General features: G+C 40.9%; 2 protein-coding genes and 1 pseudogene across 3 annotated transcripts; 2 read left to right on the forward strand and 1 right to left on the reverse strand.

Annotated features, from left to right (window-relative positions):
- Positions 1 to 266: 266 nt before the first annotated feature.
- Positions 267 to 3973, forward strand: LOC120641343 (annotated as a pseudogene).
- Positions 3498 to 15614, forward strand: LOC120641342 (salutaridine reductase-like). Of its 2 annotated transcripts, XM_039917415.1 has the most exons (6): positions 3565 to 3710; positions 4436 to 4552; positions 4632 to 4875; positions 14467 to 14538; positions 14738 to 14932; positions 15024 to 15614. In XM_039917415.1, the coding sequence occupies exons 1-6, from the start codon at positions 3697 to 3699 to the stop codon at positions 15408 to 15410; spliced, it is 1029 nt and encodes a 342-aa protein (XP_039773349.1). In that variant the 5' UTR covers positions 3565 to 3696; the 3' UTR covers positions 15411 to 15614. The 2 variants fall into 2 exon arrangements, with proteins under 2 accessions (XP_039773350.1, XP_039773349.1); XM_039917416.1 differs by lacking the exon at positions 4436 to 4552 and having other exon boundaries at positions 3498 to 3710.
- A 32-nt stretch (positions 15615 to 15646) lies between these two features.
- On the reverse strand, positions 15647 to 16932 carry LOC120641344 (LIM domain-containing protein PLIM2b). The gene is made up of 5 exons (XM_039917417.1): positions 16770 to 16932; positions 16567 to 16666; positions 16433 to 16461; positions 16231 to 16320; positions 15647 to 16091 (listed from the first exon to the last, which is right to left on the reverse strand). Exons 1-5 carry the CDS (start codon positions 16902 to 16904, stop codon positions 15831 to 15833), a joined length of 615 nt encoding a protein of 204 aa, XP_039773351.1. The 5' UTR covers positions 16905 to 16932; the 3' UTR covers positions 15647 to 15830.
- Positions 16933 to 17304: the final 372 nt, after the last annotated feature.

A 17304-nucleotide genomic window follows, 5' to 3' on the forward strand; every position in this document is an offset into this window, starting at 1 on the left:
TCTCTGTCCTTGCGCGCTTCATGATCTTGCTTCGGGAACTCTGGCTAGTTCTTTAACTCCACAGGATCTTGCTTTGATCTCAACGTCAGGGTCAGAGCAGCAGCAGCTCGTCTGTTGGTCAGCACGTTTCAGGCTGCTTGGTTGTTTGCTCGATTTCTCTGCAGATTGCCTTCTCCGTTTCCAGCTGCAGTTCGTGCTTCTCTCTGAATTTAATCTTTCAGGTTTCAGTGTAGTAGCTTGACCATCAGGCAGCCAGGCCAACAACAGGGGCAGCTCCCTTCTTGAGTCGACTTGATTTTATTTTGTCCCTTCATCCCTTGTCGATTTGGCGTGGAGCTGCAGCTTGGTTTCTGCTTCAAGCTTTCCCCTTCAGATTTCAGTGCAATGGCAGTTTGGTGTGCTCGGCTAGTTTATTGTGTTCTGCAGGTTTCGTCAGTTCTGTAGCTGCAGCGAAAGCTCAACCAACAAGCAAGCAGTTCGTGCAGCTTAAGCAGGTATTCAGCAGTGACAAGTGGAGGTATCGCATAGTTTGCTTTTGCATCTCACCTAGGGACAGTAGCTTTGCAGAGATCGAGCTCCATTTCTCCCATGTGAGCAGCCACAGTAGCAAGTCAATTAGGCAGCAGTATCCATGTGAAGTCTCATTTTCATGCTCTAGTAATGCAACTGTTGGGTCCTTTATTTAATCTTGCTTTGCTTGCTTTGGCCGATCAATTGAATACTTGATTAGCTTTTTCACTAAATGACCTTGAGCTCCTGCATGTGACCTGCATATTGCTTGAATAGCTAAGTTAATTAGCTACTGCTCTTTACAACAACAACAACAACAACAACAACATAGCCTTTACTAGCTACTGCTCTTTCTTTCAAAAAAAATTAGCTACTGCTCTGACTGGCTTTTGGACTGATTTTTTTCGTCATTTGGTAGCTCTATTTTTGCGTCCTGCTCATGTCAATCTTTATCTGCAGGCTACAACACCTGCAGCTTGCAGTGTATGCTCGGATCTTCTTTGCAGGTAAACAACAATGAGCAGCTTCCCATCTTGAGATGTCTGAAACGTTGCAATAGTGAATCTCTCTTGCATGCTCTAGCTCAATTCTTGTTTATTCCTTGCATGCGGTGATTCCTAACTAAATAGCTTCTCATTAGCACATGCCTCACAACTGTAGCTATAGGTGAAGTAAGCTTATTTGTTCTGCCACTGTTTCACAACTCTTTTGGTTGCCTTTTTAGTTGAGCTACTGTTGGTCTTTGCATGCTTGGTAATGTTCAGACTCTAGATGCTGTTTTTCCTTAAACTCTTTGGGCGGGTGCGCCTCGAATACGCTGCGTTTTTGTTTGTGAACTATGTACGCTTTATTCCTTTAATGAAGCAGGGGAAACCTTTCGTCTAAAAAAATATTACTTGAGCGTGTTTCTTAATCTTACATTATATTTGCTTCGACTTTGCGTCAAGCTTTGTAAACTGAGCTTGTCATCCTAGCAAGTGTGGCATGGGGTGACAATTAGGACATAGGCCTTATACTCTTCGAGAATATTTTATTAAAGCTCCTATCCATCCATCCACACTGCCAATGCCATGATTAGCAGCGTGGACGGGCAGACAAAAAAGCTCGTATTGGGTTGTTATGGAGCTGCTGCTGCTCCTACCCCTGAGAGGATGGAGGAGGCTCAGGGACTAAGAAGATAAGGTTGGGTGGATAAATAATTAAAGGGGAATCTGACATGTGGACCCATTTAAATATATTAATATGTTGGAATAAATGAAGAGCCATGCTGTTGTATGTTTAGTCTAATAAACTTGGCTCCAGGCGACATGGCTTATCTATAAGATAAGCTTATTAAACTTGCTCAACCAGGTGCTCTCAGGTTTGGCTTTGCCCCTGCCAAAAAAGTATCTAGACCATTACTCTCAGCGCTCTCCTTTCGCTCGAGCTTGCCGTGAAGGGTCATGGAGGCGGAGGGCGCTATTCCCAATCCCTCTAACACAAGGTATGCGCCATACCTCCATCCATACTGCATTCTTAATGGCGTGCGGTTTATTTCCTTTTAAACTAATTTAATCTGGTATATGAAAATAACCTGCAACAGATTTTCTTTTTCTTTTTCAGTGATTCATGGTAGCTAAGTAGTAGTAACACATAGATAACATACCGCTCGTGTTTGACCCTTGGCAGGATTGCGGTGGTCACCGGCGGGAACAAACACCGTGTTCGGCAGGCTGGAGCTGGAGGCTGGAGCTGGAGTGGTGTGAGAGAAAAACACTGTTATCTGGCTGGTGGCTGGAGGCTGGAGCTGAAGTGGTGTGAGAGGGAATTACTGTAGGGCTGGAGCCCTACCCACCAGCCGAACACGGTGAAAGGGATTGGGCTGGAGGTGTGCCGGCAGCTCGCTAGCGCCGGCGTCACTGTCGTCTTGACAGCCAGGGACAAGACGAGGGGCACAGCCGCCATGGAGAAGCTCAGAGAAGCAGGGCTCTCCAATGTCATTTTCCATCAGCTGGAGATCACCGATGCCCCGAGCATTGCTCGGTTGGCTGATTTCTTGAAGCCTTGTTTTGGGAAGCTTGACGTCCTGGTGCGTTGGCTTTTCAAACTTCTAGCAGTTAAGAGTTCGATATGGCCAGGGACTGACAAGACTCTGAATATCTGTAGATAAATAATGCTGCAATCCTTGGGGTTGAATACCTCCTAGATCCTTCACTGACCAGCGAGGAAAAGGTGAGCTTTACATCTTCAGCTTGTTAGAGGAATTAAAAAATAACGCTGGTTAATGTCTGATGCTAAGTATAAAACCAATGTTACTGGAAGAGATCACTGCATCTTCACCAACATGAAAGTGAAGCCTTCTGAACTTTGACCACAGTTTTGTTTTTGGTTGCATGTGCTCAACAGTGCAGTGAAATGGATATGCGTCAGAGGCTTGAGTGGCTGAGCAATGGTCCAGGAGACCTACGACACTGCCAGAGAATGCCTGCAGACAAACTACTACGGCACCAAGCATGTCATCGAAGCCTTACTGCCGCTGCTGCAAGCTTCCTCCTATGGGAGAATCGTTAATGTCTCATCCGAGCTTCCTCCGATGGGAGAATCGTTAATGTCTCATCCGAATGGGGGCTACGGGTAACAATATAATTGAGCTCTTTTGGCAACATCTTCGATCTGGTAACAGTATGTCTTACACAGCAGACTGACAGAGGGTTAAACCTGGAATTTTATTTCCGGCGGGTGTAGCTGATCGACAACGAGGAGCTGAGGCAGGAGCTGAACGATGTCGAGAAGCTCACGGAGGCGAGGCTGGACACGTTCCTGAACGACTTCAAGGCCAGCGAGCTGGGAGCGCGCGGGTGGCCGGAGCATTTCTCGGTGTACAAGGTGTCCAACGTGACCATGAATGCCTGCTCGAGGATCCTGGCGAGGCGGCACCCCGAGCTGCGCATCAACTGCGCGCATCCCAGCTACGTGAACACCGACATGTCCATCCACTCCGGGCCCCTGACGCCAGAGGAAGGCGCGGCTAACTTGGTGAAGGCGCCGCTGCTCCCGGAAGGCGGGCCGACCGGCGCGTTCTTCACGTTGGGCCAGGAGGCACTGTTCGTGTGACAAAGCCAGCCATACTGCTGGCCGGGCCCTCTACTGCGCCCCCTCGTACCGTCTGCCGTCCTCTTCCTCAACCGCTTGTTATTTATCTACTATATGCGTTGCAACAGGTAATATAACATATCTACGTATTATCATTAATTGTGTTTGTTCACTTCTTTCGTGCCGTCATTGGTTGTTCGTGTTCCGGTTAGAATTCCGATTAATTTGTTCGGCTTCCAATTAGGATCTCGATTGATTTGTCTGGATTTCGATTAGAATTCCGAAGGAAACATTACTTGCTTTAGAAATAGTAGAAAGAGATATGTGATGCGACTTAATTTGATTTGAGAAAGCTAATAAAGGATTGATGCTGGCACTTAGTTGGTTTTTATTACTAATCTTCTGTAAAAAAACTCCAAAATTTTGCGCATATAGTGATATGGTTTTTTTTGTGAGGACCGGACTGCTAGGCAAGTCAATTTTTGTGGCTAGTAATTTTTTTGTGACAAGTCCCCTTCACGGCTTGTCTGGTGGCGGTTGGACTTAGGATGACTAAGCAGGATCGGCTCCGCGTGCTGCGTGCCTCTGCCGCGAAAGAGACGACTGGAATTTATGGACAGGAGGCTTACATCACTAGCCTGCGAGAAGCTGGCCGGCGTCAAATCACGAGAGCTCGATCATCGTAGTCGCTCTCAAATCTCAATGATTCAGACGCTGACCTCCATCAAGCTCCTTATAAAGAAATCGGCCGGCTGGGAAGAATGCAACCTTTGATTTAGCTTGGCGGTGACAGACTAGTAACAGATATTAAATCAACTTGTCACTAATAAAGAACAACGGAATGCATTCGCAGGCTGATCCTTTTCCAAAGCCCAAGCAGCACATCGCTGCCTGTCTTCCCTCTGGCCTTGCAGCATAGCGAGCCTGGAGTGATGGAAAGGAGCAGCTGCCCCGATCCTTCTGACAAAAGGCATCCGCATCCCTGCAGAACTTTGCTCTCGTGTGCAAATCAATCTCTACATCTTAGGTCTTTGTGGATTTGTTTCCAGGGTTGCTGTTGTCACAGGTGGGAACAAAGGAATTGGGCTGGAGGTATGCAGGCAGCTGGCTTCCAGGGGTGTCATGGTGATCCTGACGGCAAGGGACGAGAAAAGGGGGTCAGAAGCAGTGGAGATGCTTCATGAGTCGGGGCTTCCTGATGTTCAGTTTCACCGGTTGGACGTCAGTGATCCATCCGGTGCGGCCCGTCTGGCTGAGTTCATCAAGGAGAAGTTTGGCAGGCTAGATATACTGGTAGGCTACTCTACTCCCTTAATCATCTGTATAAACTAGCAAGATAGCCCGCACTAATACCGCGGGTAGCTAGTTTGTTTTTGTCTACAATTATTTTGTTTTTACTTTAACTTGGTATTTTTTACCTCTAATTTGCTCTAGTTAAATACTATCTGCGGCTTTGTGTGTATAGCCGTTCATATCAATCATCGATTTTTAAGTTGCTTTATTCCATATCACTTTGACATTTTTAATACTTTAATTTCTAATATCTAAATTTGAGGATTGAATTCTATATTGGGTTAATTTAACTATTTTATTGTAGCACGTAATACCTATGTTTGATGATTAACTGTAGCAAGGAGTCACCTTGAATAGACGCTTGTCTTTTCCAAAATATATGTGTTAGTGGTGTTTTTGAAGACTACAACTTGTAACTTAAACAGTGGATTTTTATTTGTGCCTTGAATATCTTGATTATTATTTAGCAAAAAAATATCTAGCCTAGTTGTTAGAGCATCTTAGTATCATCCAATAGATCTAGGTTTGACTTTCTATAAGAGCAAGTTAAAATGGCATGCATTAAATAAAAGGTTATATTAAAACATAGGTTGGGACCTCAAGTCAAACAATATTTTGTTTATTTTTTTCATCTGTTGTTGTTTTCTTATGTTTAGGTACGCGGTCTTCTTGTGCCGGGCAATCTTTTAATTTTATTTATAATTTATAGATTATTTGAAAAATGACATGTTTGAACGGACTAAAACTAAAGTTTAGTCATGGCTAAAGTTTAGATGTCTAAACTTTAACCGACTAAAATTAGCATTATTCTGTTTGGATATATGGGCTAAATTTTAGATGTATTACTGAGTAAAATCACTTATACCATTGTGCCATGCGTGGGACAACGTTTAGAGGAGGATATTTTGGTATTTTACAATCAGATACCAGAATTTAATCCTCATTAGCTGGTTTTAAAGAACTACTGATAGACTAAACTTTAGTTAGAAGGTTGACTAATTTTCCCCATGTTTACCCCTCCTATTTAGATTATCTACAACTAAAATTTTATGTAAATAAAAATTTGTCTCTGAATCCAAATATGCCCGTAGTAGCTCCAATATGTAGGCAATACTGCTTTGTTTGCCATACATTTTATTGTTCCCTTCTTGGAAGCCATGACCCATTTAAATTCGAACAAAAGAAGGCCTCTCTGTTGTTTATTTTGATAAAATATCTTGTAGAGTAGAATTTATCCTTACTCGCATGCTTTGGACCCCTTTGGTTTGCACATCACAAAGATTTCTAACACCAAATAGATATATTGTAAAAGTATGTTTAAGAAGAATCTAATGATACTTACTTGGTATCATAAATGTTAGTACTTCATTGTATAAATTTGGTCAAACTTAAAATATTTAGACTATTCAAAAAAAAAAGGAATAGCTTACAATTTGAAACAGAGGGAGTAGAGTCTATCCTTACTCGTATGCTTTGGACTCCCTTTAGTTTGCACCAGCACGACTAATCAGCATGCCAGCACATCTACCTTGAACATCAGCATTTTTACCTGGCTAAACTAATGTATGTATCCTTCTATGGTTTCCAAGAATCTCTTTCCTCTCTAAATTACGTGAATCTCTCCTTAATTAACTGCATCTTCACCAGAGATAAGAACAGTCTTCTCTGTTCTTTCCCATGGACCATCATCACCATGGTAAGAGCAAGGTTAATAATACAGTTGGCCGCTGAATGTGAGGATTCTTAGAGCATACCTCTCAGCCCACTCGTATAGTAGTTAGCCTTTCACCATTAATATATGGCTCACTTGTTCTTGTGTCGAAGCCGGCCGCAAGCTGCCCACTTCCTCTCTCTCCTCTTCTCTCTCCTCTACCTCAACATTCAGCCTACTTGCTTACAACCTGTTATAATACTTGCTCTAAGCACACAGTTTTCTCAGCTCCATGCTCATAGTCACACCAACATTGTCTGTGTTTTAACACTCACCGTTGCACAGCTGTGCAAAGGAAACAAATGCGCAGGAGTTTAGATGTCGCACTTTGTCTTAAGTACTCCATGGCTACCCTAATAATCAATTTTCTAGTTCACGGATTGATTTTTTTCTTTCTCCTTTTGAATAGTTATTATATCCGTGTAATATCGAGCCGCTCCATACCTAAATTATGATCCTCCTCGAATGAGTTTCACCACATACAAATCGGTTCCCGGCCTCATTGCCATATTGACCTGACCCCGCGCTCAAATAATCGTGCAGCCTGTACGGTTGATCTTCTCCTTACCCGCCCAACAAAAGCGATTTCACCGTCATTGTATTGAGCTCACACTCATCGAAATCAAGGTGGACATTGGCACGTGCATGTGATGGAGATGTTCACGGCAAAAATCCGCGCGGCAGGCAGCAGGAGACATCAAACCGTGAGGAAACGATAGCTTGATGGCCCATGTCATAAGAAGTTCAGACCTCTTTTAATTTGCTAGGCCTACTACTCACACTCGTTGACTCTTTTTTGTTGCGAAGAGTGGAGATTATATCAGACGTGAGCAGCGCAGACTCATTTTACACAAAACAGCCGAGCACTCGTGGACCCTATGATGTAAAGGTCCAGCTAAAAGCATAAAATAATTAATCTTTATCCTTTCACGATTCTATTAGCTATTTCCATATATATATATAATCAATATATTGGAGGATTATTTGAGTAAATCTAGACCGTTAGATCTTCATAAAATCCAACGGTGCAAATTCTTCTCTTTTTTAGATTAATGTGGGAATTTCTAGACCCTCTCGGCAAATGTAGTGGCTTCTTTTAACATTATGGTATTAAGATAACTAGCAAGGTGGCCCGCGCTAATTAATAGCACGGGTAGCTAGCTTTTTCATGATAATATTATGATCCTTTTAATTTTAATTTAAATTTATTTAAAATTAAATATATTCAAATGATTTTGTTTTATTATTTTATTGTCATTGTTTTGTAAAAATAGCCCATATTGTATCATTGCACAAAATATGTACATAATAATAGGTAATATCATGTATAAACATAGTTTAGTTGCATATGCCTTATTTTGATGGTGCTTCTTTGTACTCCTGGCTGATCAGCCTTTATTGGTGTACCTCAATTTGGACAAATTATTAAATCAAGAGCAAAACATAGAAATTAGGGAATATGTCATAATTAGTGTCCCTTCTTCTAAAACTGTATTTGCTCATTTTTTTCATTTTTCTAAACATTTAATTATTATGAATATGAAGTTGATTTTACAGGAGTCATTTATTTATGACTTTTTCCTCCCGATACCTATCAATATATCGATTTTCTCAACTTTTTTAAAAAACTACGGGAGTTGTTTTTGTGTATTTGAAATATAGTCTTATTTGATTATTTTAATTATAAACTCGTATGAAATAATTTCACTTAATTCTATTGTCTTCTTTGACTCACTATGGATCTTTAACTTTAGTTGTTTCATACTTTTTTATTTCATTTATTATTTCTATGGTTTAGCCTTTACTTCTAAAACTATTTTACTGACATGTACCAAAGCCACGTGCATCCTCCCGTAGCTAGGAAGCCTCACTACCTTACGATAGCTGATTCACCTAATCTATTCTGTTTCTCTCATTTGTTCGACTGATCTTTCCTCAACGCTAGAAATTTAGGACACAACAGATCTCCTCGACTCCCCACATTGCACTTTGATGGTTTTATGAACACTAATTGACTCTGGCACTTATACTATGCACTTAAGGTAATTGTTATAGGTGTGTCATCCTGAGATGCTTTTAGTTTACTCTTGTATCATAAAAATCAATCTATTATGACATGGATCCACTAAGATCACATTGCACCTTGATGATTTTACGAACACTAATTCACTCTGGCACTTATATACTACACACTTAAGGTAATTGTTATAGGTGTGTCATCCTGTGATGCTTTTAGTTTACTCTTGTATCATAAAAAATCAATATGTTGTGACATGGATCCACGCTAAGATCAATGGTTGAGATATTTATGATTTTTGACCTATTATTGTGGTAATTTATAAAACCATTATGTGAGTCCATTGGATTCATTTAAGACTTAAGTATTAAGGGGGCGTTTGGATCTCAGAGTTAAACATTAGCTCTATTATTTGGATGCCAAATAAAAGGGCTAAATATGGGCTAATTGGTAATCTAATTGCACAGCTTATACTTGGTTGTTAGAGCCCGTTAGTCCTAATTAGGGCTAAATTCCATATTTAGCCCATTAGGGCACCTAGGGATAAAACTTAGTGCTCCTATTTTAGAAAATTGAATCACCCCTAAATTATTTTTTTTCATTCCAAGGCTACACCAGATGTTGCTTTTAGAATAGCTTAAATTAGACCTACTAACAACTCAATATAATATAACAATATTGATTGGTTTTCTTTACTTCTTTTAATCTAAATTTTGTTTATACTTATGCGGATTTCTAACTCCCGATATGAAGTTGATGTGGTGGCTTTTCAAACCTCAAGGATTATTCTTTTGGGCCGCATGCTCCAAAGCCATTCTCCTTTGTAGGCAGTTAGAGAAGCGCTCTTATCCATATTGATGGTGCCAACAATAATGCCGCTAAAAATTGATGTATCAGTTTGAAGTGGCTCGTGAGGTGAGAGATGGAATAGAAACAAACATATAAGACGCGATGATGCATGGCAGCTAGATGATATACCACGCTTTTGGTTTTTGGTGGAGTTATTGTTTTTCCTTTCTCCCATTATAATTCCAAATGGACAAAGGATACTATATTATTATTTGGTTAAATTTCATATCGATTTGATTATTTGTCTTTTTCTATCATTAGGCTGACATTATCAGGTGAACGATCATGTGGTGCATGCGTTGTTTGAGAAGTGAACATGATTGAATCAAGTTAGTGTTTGCATGGAGGGTACCTTTATTTTTCCCTTTTCTTCTTCAGCTTCTGTCCGAAAATATAACGCAAGCTGTCTTGAGTTGAATATATAGCACATGTATCTTCATGGGTTTCCATATCTATTTTAAATTATGAAATTTTACCTATTTAGTAATCGTATTCTATCCGAACTCTTTGGTTAACTACTAATTTTCTTATTTTTCTAATTCCAAATTTAGCTATTTTACTAATCATATTTGGCATGGACTCTTTTGTCATGTCCTATTTTTTTAATATTTTAATTCCTATGTATTTGATATGGGCTCTTGAGTTAGTTTAGATAGTTAGATTTTATAAAATTCGACGGTGTAAATCCTTCTCTTTTTTCGATTTACGTGAGAATTTCTAGACTCTCTTGCCGAACGTGGTGGTTTATTTTAACCTACACTAATGGTCCAAGCAGTCGGTATGGCGTCATGGCCTAATAGAGCCACAGTCGGGTAAGAGATGATCCCAAGACGATGATGCTGAACACTTGAACTCATCAAAGTAGCGATTGTGGCTTCTTGTCAGATCGGACTTTTATCACGTTTTCACGTCCTCTCTTGTGAGTGTTGGACTTGGTTTCGTTCTTTTTAGATAATGCGAACTTGTTTCAAATATACACACATGTAAACTTTCTTTATCTTAAATCATAATCTTGACCATCGAATTCTTTTTTAATAATGTGACCGGACTTGCACGCACGCAAACTTTCTTAAATAATCAAAGTTGTATTCTATTTCTATAATCTTGATATTTCAATTATTTTATTATATATATTTATTATTTATTACTCAATATACACACATGTAAACTTTCTTTATCTTAAATCATAATCTTGACCATTGAATTCTTTTTTAATAATGTGATCGGAACTTGCACGCACGCAAACTTTCTTAAATAATCAAAGTTGTATTCTATTTCTATAAATCTTGATATTTTAATTATTTTATTATATATATTTATTATTTATTACTCGTATATGAAAGGGACTCTTTAGGTTTGTGTATTGATATGGACTCTTGAGTTAGTTTGGACCGTTAGATCTTCATAAAATCCAACGGTGTAAATCTTTCTCTTTTTTAGATTAATGTGGGAATTTCTAGACTCTCTCGGCGAACGTGATGGCTTCTTATAACACTCCCTTATTAATATAATAGATTAGCCCGCGCAAATAGCGCGGGTAGCTAGATTGTTTTCATGTTAACATTTGTATTTTCTACTTGAAAATATATTTATTTAAATGATATTGTTTTTTCATTATCGTTGTTTTATTGAAATTACCCAGACCAAGATACTATCCTTTTTTATCATCACACTTTGTGGCGTGCAACATGAATCTATTTTCATTATAAAGAGGAGGTTAGTTTTCGAGAAATATGGTTTTATTATTTTTTTAAAACATTATAACTATTTTTCCTTTAGTTGTAATTTTTCATCATGAAATTTGAAGTTTTCATCCATACGAGCTCCTTATGCTAACCACATGATCTTTCTAATAGTCTCTTGATTTGTTTCTCTTCTGTTTACATACAAATCATGGTCCCTTCTATTTTTATTTCAAACATCTATTTGAAATAGTCTTATTTGATTATTTCAATTCCGAAGCCATGTAAAAGCTAATGGAAAATATACCTAATTTGTTATTTGCTAGGACTCAAACTGAATATTCAATTTTACTTAATTTAATTTTAATTATGAAATTATTGCAAAAATACATAGGGAATATATTCTTGAGATGCCACGTTCGATCTATTATGGATCGCCTCTTTGCTATGGGAAAATCAATTTTTTTCCCCTCCGCCTCTCATAAGTGGCCTACATTATTGCCTACTACATCATGTGTTCCTATGCAGTGATGAAGTCTACTTCCGCTAGGTGATTCAATGGCTCAATCCTGTTGCTTGTATATGCAGTACTAATCTTTATTTAGTCGGCCGCTAGGATGATAGATCTCCTCGCCGCCTCTCCCTCACCGCATGCCATTGATTCTATGAGATGCTCTCTAGCCTTAAGGCAATATGCACTTGATCTTTTTTATGTTCGTCACTTGAGTTAGCGTTAACTTTTTAGTCTTTTACATGATTATTTTGGAGCATTCAATTAAAGTGGTCCTATTGTGCATAGTATGTCATATATTTTCACTTTTTATTGATGTTAAAAATCCTTGCTTTGGTATTTTAAAAAATACTAATTCTTAGCTTGACTATTCACCCAGTCGGTCACTCCTCTTGTAACATCAAGATTCTTTTACGTCTTTTTTCTAAAAGTATTTGTGGCATTTTCTTGATTGCTTTTGTCGATTAGTTTTATCTTATTTTTTCTAAGCTTTCTAGACTTGTACCTATTTATTTATCTAATTTTTAGAGTTTTTTCTCTAAAAAATCTTACAACCAAAATTTGTTAGAAAATTAAATCATCTGTTAAGATTATGGCCTATTATAGATACTCTACTTTTGAACGGTACCCTCCAAGGTATGTGCTACCTGATGAGCTGGCTCGTAACACTACTCCAATTAAACTATGGCTTTTAGCACCATTATCGTTGATTAGTGTGTGCCTGAGGACCAAACATTATTTACGTATGCCTTTTTGACCAAACGTTAAGTACGTATGCCTTTTTGCCATCATCTACCATCGTAGTTGCTCTCCTCTGTCCTCTCTATCACCATTTGATAGCTTTAGTTATTTTTATCGCTCCTGCCTAAGCCTCGTTCCAATCCATGTGGACCATGCTTACTACGTCCAAGAAGCAATGACGCGAATGCTAGATTGTTGATGAACTCCTTATCTTAAAGCAGTTAACATATCCCTCTCTTCTCATTCTAGCTTCTCATCCTATATCATGATTGTGAAATTTGACACAGAGGAAAAATCAAGCTTGTCTAATTCTTGGCTGGTTCTTAATCAAAATCGTCTTGAGATTCCCTCGCAAATAATCCACTCAAGTTCCTGGTCCCCTCTTAAAGTTTATTTTTTTTTCATCATACCACTCCATCTCTTGTGAATCCATAGGCGTACATTTTCAACAGAATTCGTCATAGCTACCTGTTTGATCATATTTACGTTGCTAACTGAGGGATTGGAGCATACATTTGCGTTTAACTCATTCTCCTTTCTAGTTTAATATGCTAGGGATGTGACTTATTTTGCCTCTAGTGAACATATTTTAATAAGCTAATTTAAATTGTGATACCCCAGGAATCTATCTCTTTCATATCTTCGCACATTACTCTCATAAAAAAAAATATCTATCTCTTTCATATCTTCGCATATTACCCTCATAAAAAATATAGATGGGATATATAAGTGATTTGACATAAATCCGAATTTTTTTTATTTTTAGATCCGAATTTAAATCTAATTATTATCTGTATTTTTGTGGACTTCTTTATTTTGTAAAACAGCGTATAGATGCAGACGCTCACATATACATGCATGCACACTCACCTTATAAATTCACGCACGTAATCCTAATCCTATGAGCATCTTCGAGAGGCTAAGCTGGCATACTCTTGAGATTGACGAATTCATCACAGTCATCTCGTTGTAGATGGACATGTCGCCTACCACTGAATGAACAACGCTGGTTAAATTCTGGAATAAATTGAGAAAATGCATTAATGTGGTAATTTGTAGATCATTTTGATAAACATTATGGCCGAGTTAATTTTCAACCGGTCCCGTGGATCAATTTTGACCAATCTTCCCGTTATCTTGTCTTGATCTAATGTTTTGCTTCTATTTGCTTTGCTCCCTCCTCTTCATGCGTGTCGCGAGATCGTGGCTCCTCCTTCCGCGCACACTATTTTTCCCCTTTTTGACCTGGTGACAAACATATCACGCTATTCGAAAAAGTCTTCTGCTAGCTGAAATTCAATAGGGCACTCTACTTCCACAGCCCACATACTGACACAGGCAGCATACGTGCCTGCCCGATATTAAAAAAAATTTGTCGTCGTGCGCGGTGCAGGCGGCGGCAACACAACTTTGGGAATCCGCTCACCGCCGGCGCCGATGCTAGAGCTGGGGCGCGTAATTTTTTGACGGCCAGGGATCGGCGGTCGCAGCGCGCGATGAGCGGCACGTGGCCACTCGGTGACAGGGCACGCTGGCTTCACATGGCTGCCGGCAGCGCTCTTCCATCGCCCGGCTAGACGGCCAGCGCCACACTCCAGCAGGCAGCCAGGGCTCATAGGACCGAGAAGGTGCTCATGGAAAGCCACGGATTGGCTATTGTGACACATTAAGTAAAAAAAAATATTCATAGAACTAAACCATGTTTTCTTTTACTCGTTACGGAACCGTATTTATTTCCTTCTATTACATCTACTATACATGAGACTTTTATTGAGCTATTTTGGTTCCCAATTCGTATAGAAATCAAACATTCACATATTTACTTTTTAATAGATATTTTGTATATTAGATATGGACTCTTTGGATCAATCTAGTACGTTAGATCTTCATAAAATCCAACGGTGTAGGTTTTTTCTTTTTTAGATTAACGTGAGAATTTCTAGACCCTCTCGGCAAACGTGGTGGCTTCTTTTAACATTATTGTATTAAGATAATAGATAGATAATAGATAGATTCTTATCATGTACGACTTTCTTCTTATGGACTGAACCCTGATGGTACTGGACTGGTGACACTGCAGATCAATAATGCAGGAGTTATTGGTGCAAGTGCAACTGCACAGATTGATACCACAACAGCAATTCAGGAAATGGTAATCCCTTTGACTCCTTCGAGATCGTTGTCGTTGCTCACATTTTTTTGACAGTAGAGTCACCGCTTCTATACTGATGAAAAGATAGTAAGATACTAGTGTTTGTCTGCAAGGTTGGAACTTGCAGCAGTGCAGCCACCCTTTTCTTGATCTTCTGAGTTAAAGTGGTAAACTAGGATTAACTGGGTGCATCAAACAGCTCGTAGGCAAGAGCGCAATGGAGAGGCTCCAATGGTTGCTGCAGAGCTCCACGGAGAGCTACGAGGAAGCAGAAGAATGTCTGAAAATAAACTACTTCGGCACCAAATTTGTGACCGAGGCACTTCTCCCTATCCTCCTGCCCTCCTCTGACGGACGGCTCATCAACGTGTCATCCAACTACGGACTCCTCCGAGTACGCCGCTCTGAACTAGCACAGCTATCCGTGTTGTCAGGCCTTCTTTCTGTACTAATCCGCAGAATCTTTGTTCCTTGTTCTGGCTCAGTATTTCAGCGGCGAAAATCTTAAGCAGGAGCTGAGCGACGTTGACAATCTGACAGTAGAGAGGCTGGACGAGATGTCTGAACTGTTCCTGAAAGACTACAAGAATGGTCAGTTGAAATCTAACGGATGGCCTGACGATTCTGAATACCTGGCCTACAAAGTGTCCAAGGCTCTGATCAATGGCTACACCAGGATAATGTCGAAGAAGTACCCGGAGTTGCGCATCAACAGCGTGCACCCTGGCTACTGCAAGACTGACTTCAACTTTGACACTGGCGAATACACCGCAGAGGATGGTGCCAGTTGCATTGTTTCGGTGGCCCTATTGCCGGTGGGAGGCCCAACAGGTGTGTTCTTCTTCCGCACAGAAGAAGCACCATTTGTGTAGCACATGAAGGTTCACTCACTCATGTAACAAATGTGGTAGCGTCATTCTTAGAATTGTGTCTGCTAGTTTTTCAGAGCCCTGTCAGTTCCTATTTTCACTCTTCGGTCAGTGATAGAAAACAGCTCAGCGGGGAGCAATAAAATGCTGCTTGTAAGGACAATGTTGTTAGGATCATATATTCAAAGTAGTAGTTCTGCTTACAAAGTTACAATTTTTCCGTGAGGCTAACACAGCTCCATGCCAAAATTGCCATTGTCATGAGCCTCACACGTTACAACGAAGGCATCTGTTACACTTACACAGCTTGACAAACCGAGTTCACAGAGAGGGTTAAGGGAATAAAGAAGCGTCGTAGAGAAAGAATTGCAAACGCAAACTCCTTCCTGCGTGATACAGTATGTGCCCGGGATCATTCGCCTCCTAGTTGTCCTCTTCCTTCTCTTCTTGCGGTGGCGCCGGTTCCGGCGGTTGCTCCTCGCCAGCCACGTCCGGGATTACCTCCTGCGACGCGCTCTTCTTCTTCATGTGGCTGTAGCTCCCCTTCTCCATGAACAGCTGCGCAAAGTGGATCTTGCAGTACAAGACGCCGTTGAGCGCGGCGTAGGAGGCGCCGGTCAAGATGCAGCCCCCGTGAGAGCACTTGAAGCAGCTCTTGTGGTAGGACTCGCCTTCCAAGGTTAACTGACCAGCATGATAGTTTTAAGCATTATGATGGCGTCTTTTGTCACAGAGGCGTGCTAGAATTTTATTGAGGCAGGAAAACAAACTATTTTAGTGTTGTTAGGTTTGGGGAAGTAAAAATATTCAGCATTTTTCGTACCTTCTCCAGCGGGTACACTGTTTTCTGGCATGCTGCGCACTTGTCTTGGGTCCCAGAAAATGCAGATGATAGCTTGCTTGGGGCTCTTGCCTGCAAAGGGATTCAAATTTGTGGCATTCCAAACATTTATCAAGATACTACGGTAGATCAGAAGGCACTCCGAAATCAGTTAAGAATGATACTAGTTTTGTGGGGGCTGTACCAGGTCACCCTTGTCTGAAGATTTGCCACCTGAATTACAGACCAAAGTTTTCATGATAAACTTTTAATTTGTCACATCAAACAGATCATTGGTGTGGTAACGCTGAAAGATCACACGTCCTGGCGTTATGTTACCTGGCGCGAACTTCTTGGAGAAGCTCCCCGTCTCCTTGAAGAGCTGCTCGAAGTGGGTCTTGCAGTACAGCACGCCGTCCATGGAAGAGTAGCTGCACATCTGCAACCCGGGCAACACAATGCATCATAAAGTTTGCAGCGTCAGAGGCTCTCATTTCTTCAGGATCCTCAGGCAGAACTGGCAGGTAACAGCAAGCACGTACCGAGAGGATCCCTTTGCAGTGGCTGCACTTGAAGCATGTCTTGTGGTAGGGGACGCCGTCGGCCGTGAGGAGGTCGATGAAATGGACGGTCTTCTCGCAGGCCGTGCACTTGTCCTGCGTGCCGGTGAAAGACATGGTTGCCGACGCCTCTGGCTGTGGCTGCACGCGCTCGCCCGACGATGGATGGAATCCCAATCGCTTCTCTCCTCCGCTCTGGCGAGTGGGTAAATAGACGAAGCGCCGGAGGTGAGTGACGGTGGCCACGGAGAAACTGGGACAGGGAACGAGAGCTCGGGAGCAAGCATAGGGCGCGGGCGGGCTCTGCGCCGCATAGACTTCGTCAAGCGGGTGCTTGATTTAGAACTAGATAGAGAGAGGGGGTGGTGACTGATCTCAGCTCCATCAGGATCTTTTTCCGGACAGGGATAACCCTCACTTTATCTGTGAAGCCTCGCCTCCCTCCCTTTCCTGTCAGATGGGTCATCAACTGCGTGCATGCGTTACGCACGGCAGCCATTTCATATTTTCATGTGCA

The sequence above is a fragment of the Panicum virgatum genome, chromosome 7K (assembly GCF_016808335.1).
Source record: "Panicum virgatum strain AP13 chromosome 7K, P.virgatum_v5, whole genome shotgun sequence".
Taxonomy (NCBI): Eukaryota; Viridiplantae; Streptophyta; class Magnoliopsida; order Poales; family Poaceae; genus Panicum; species Panicum virgatum.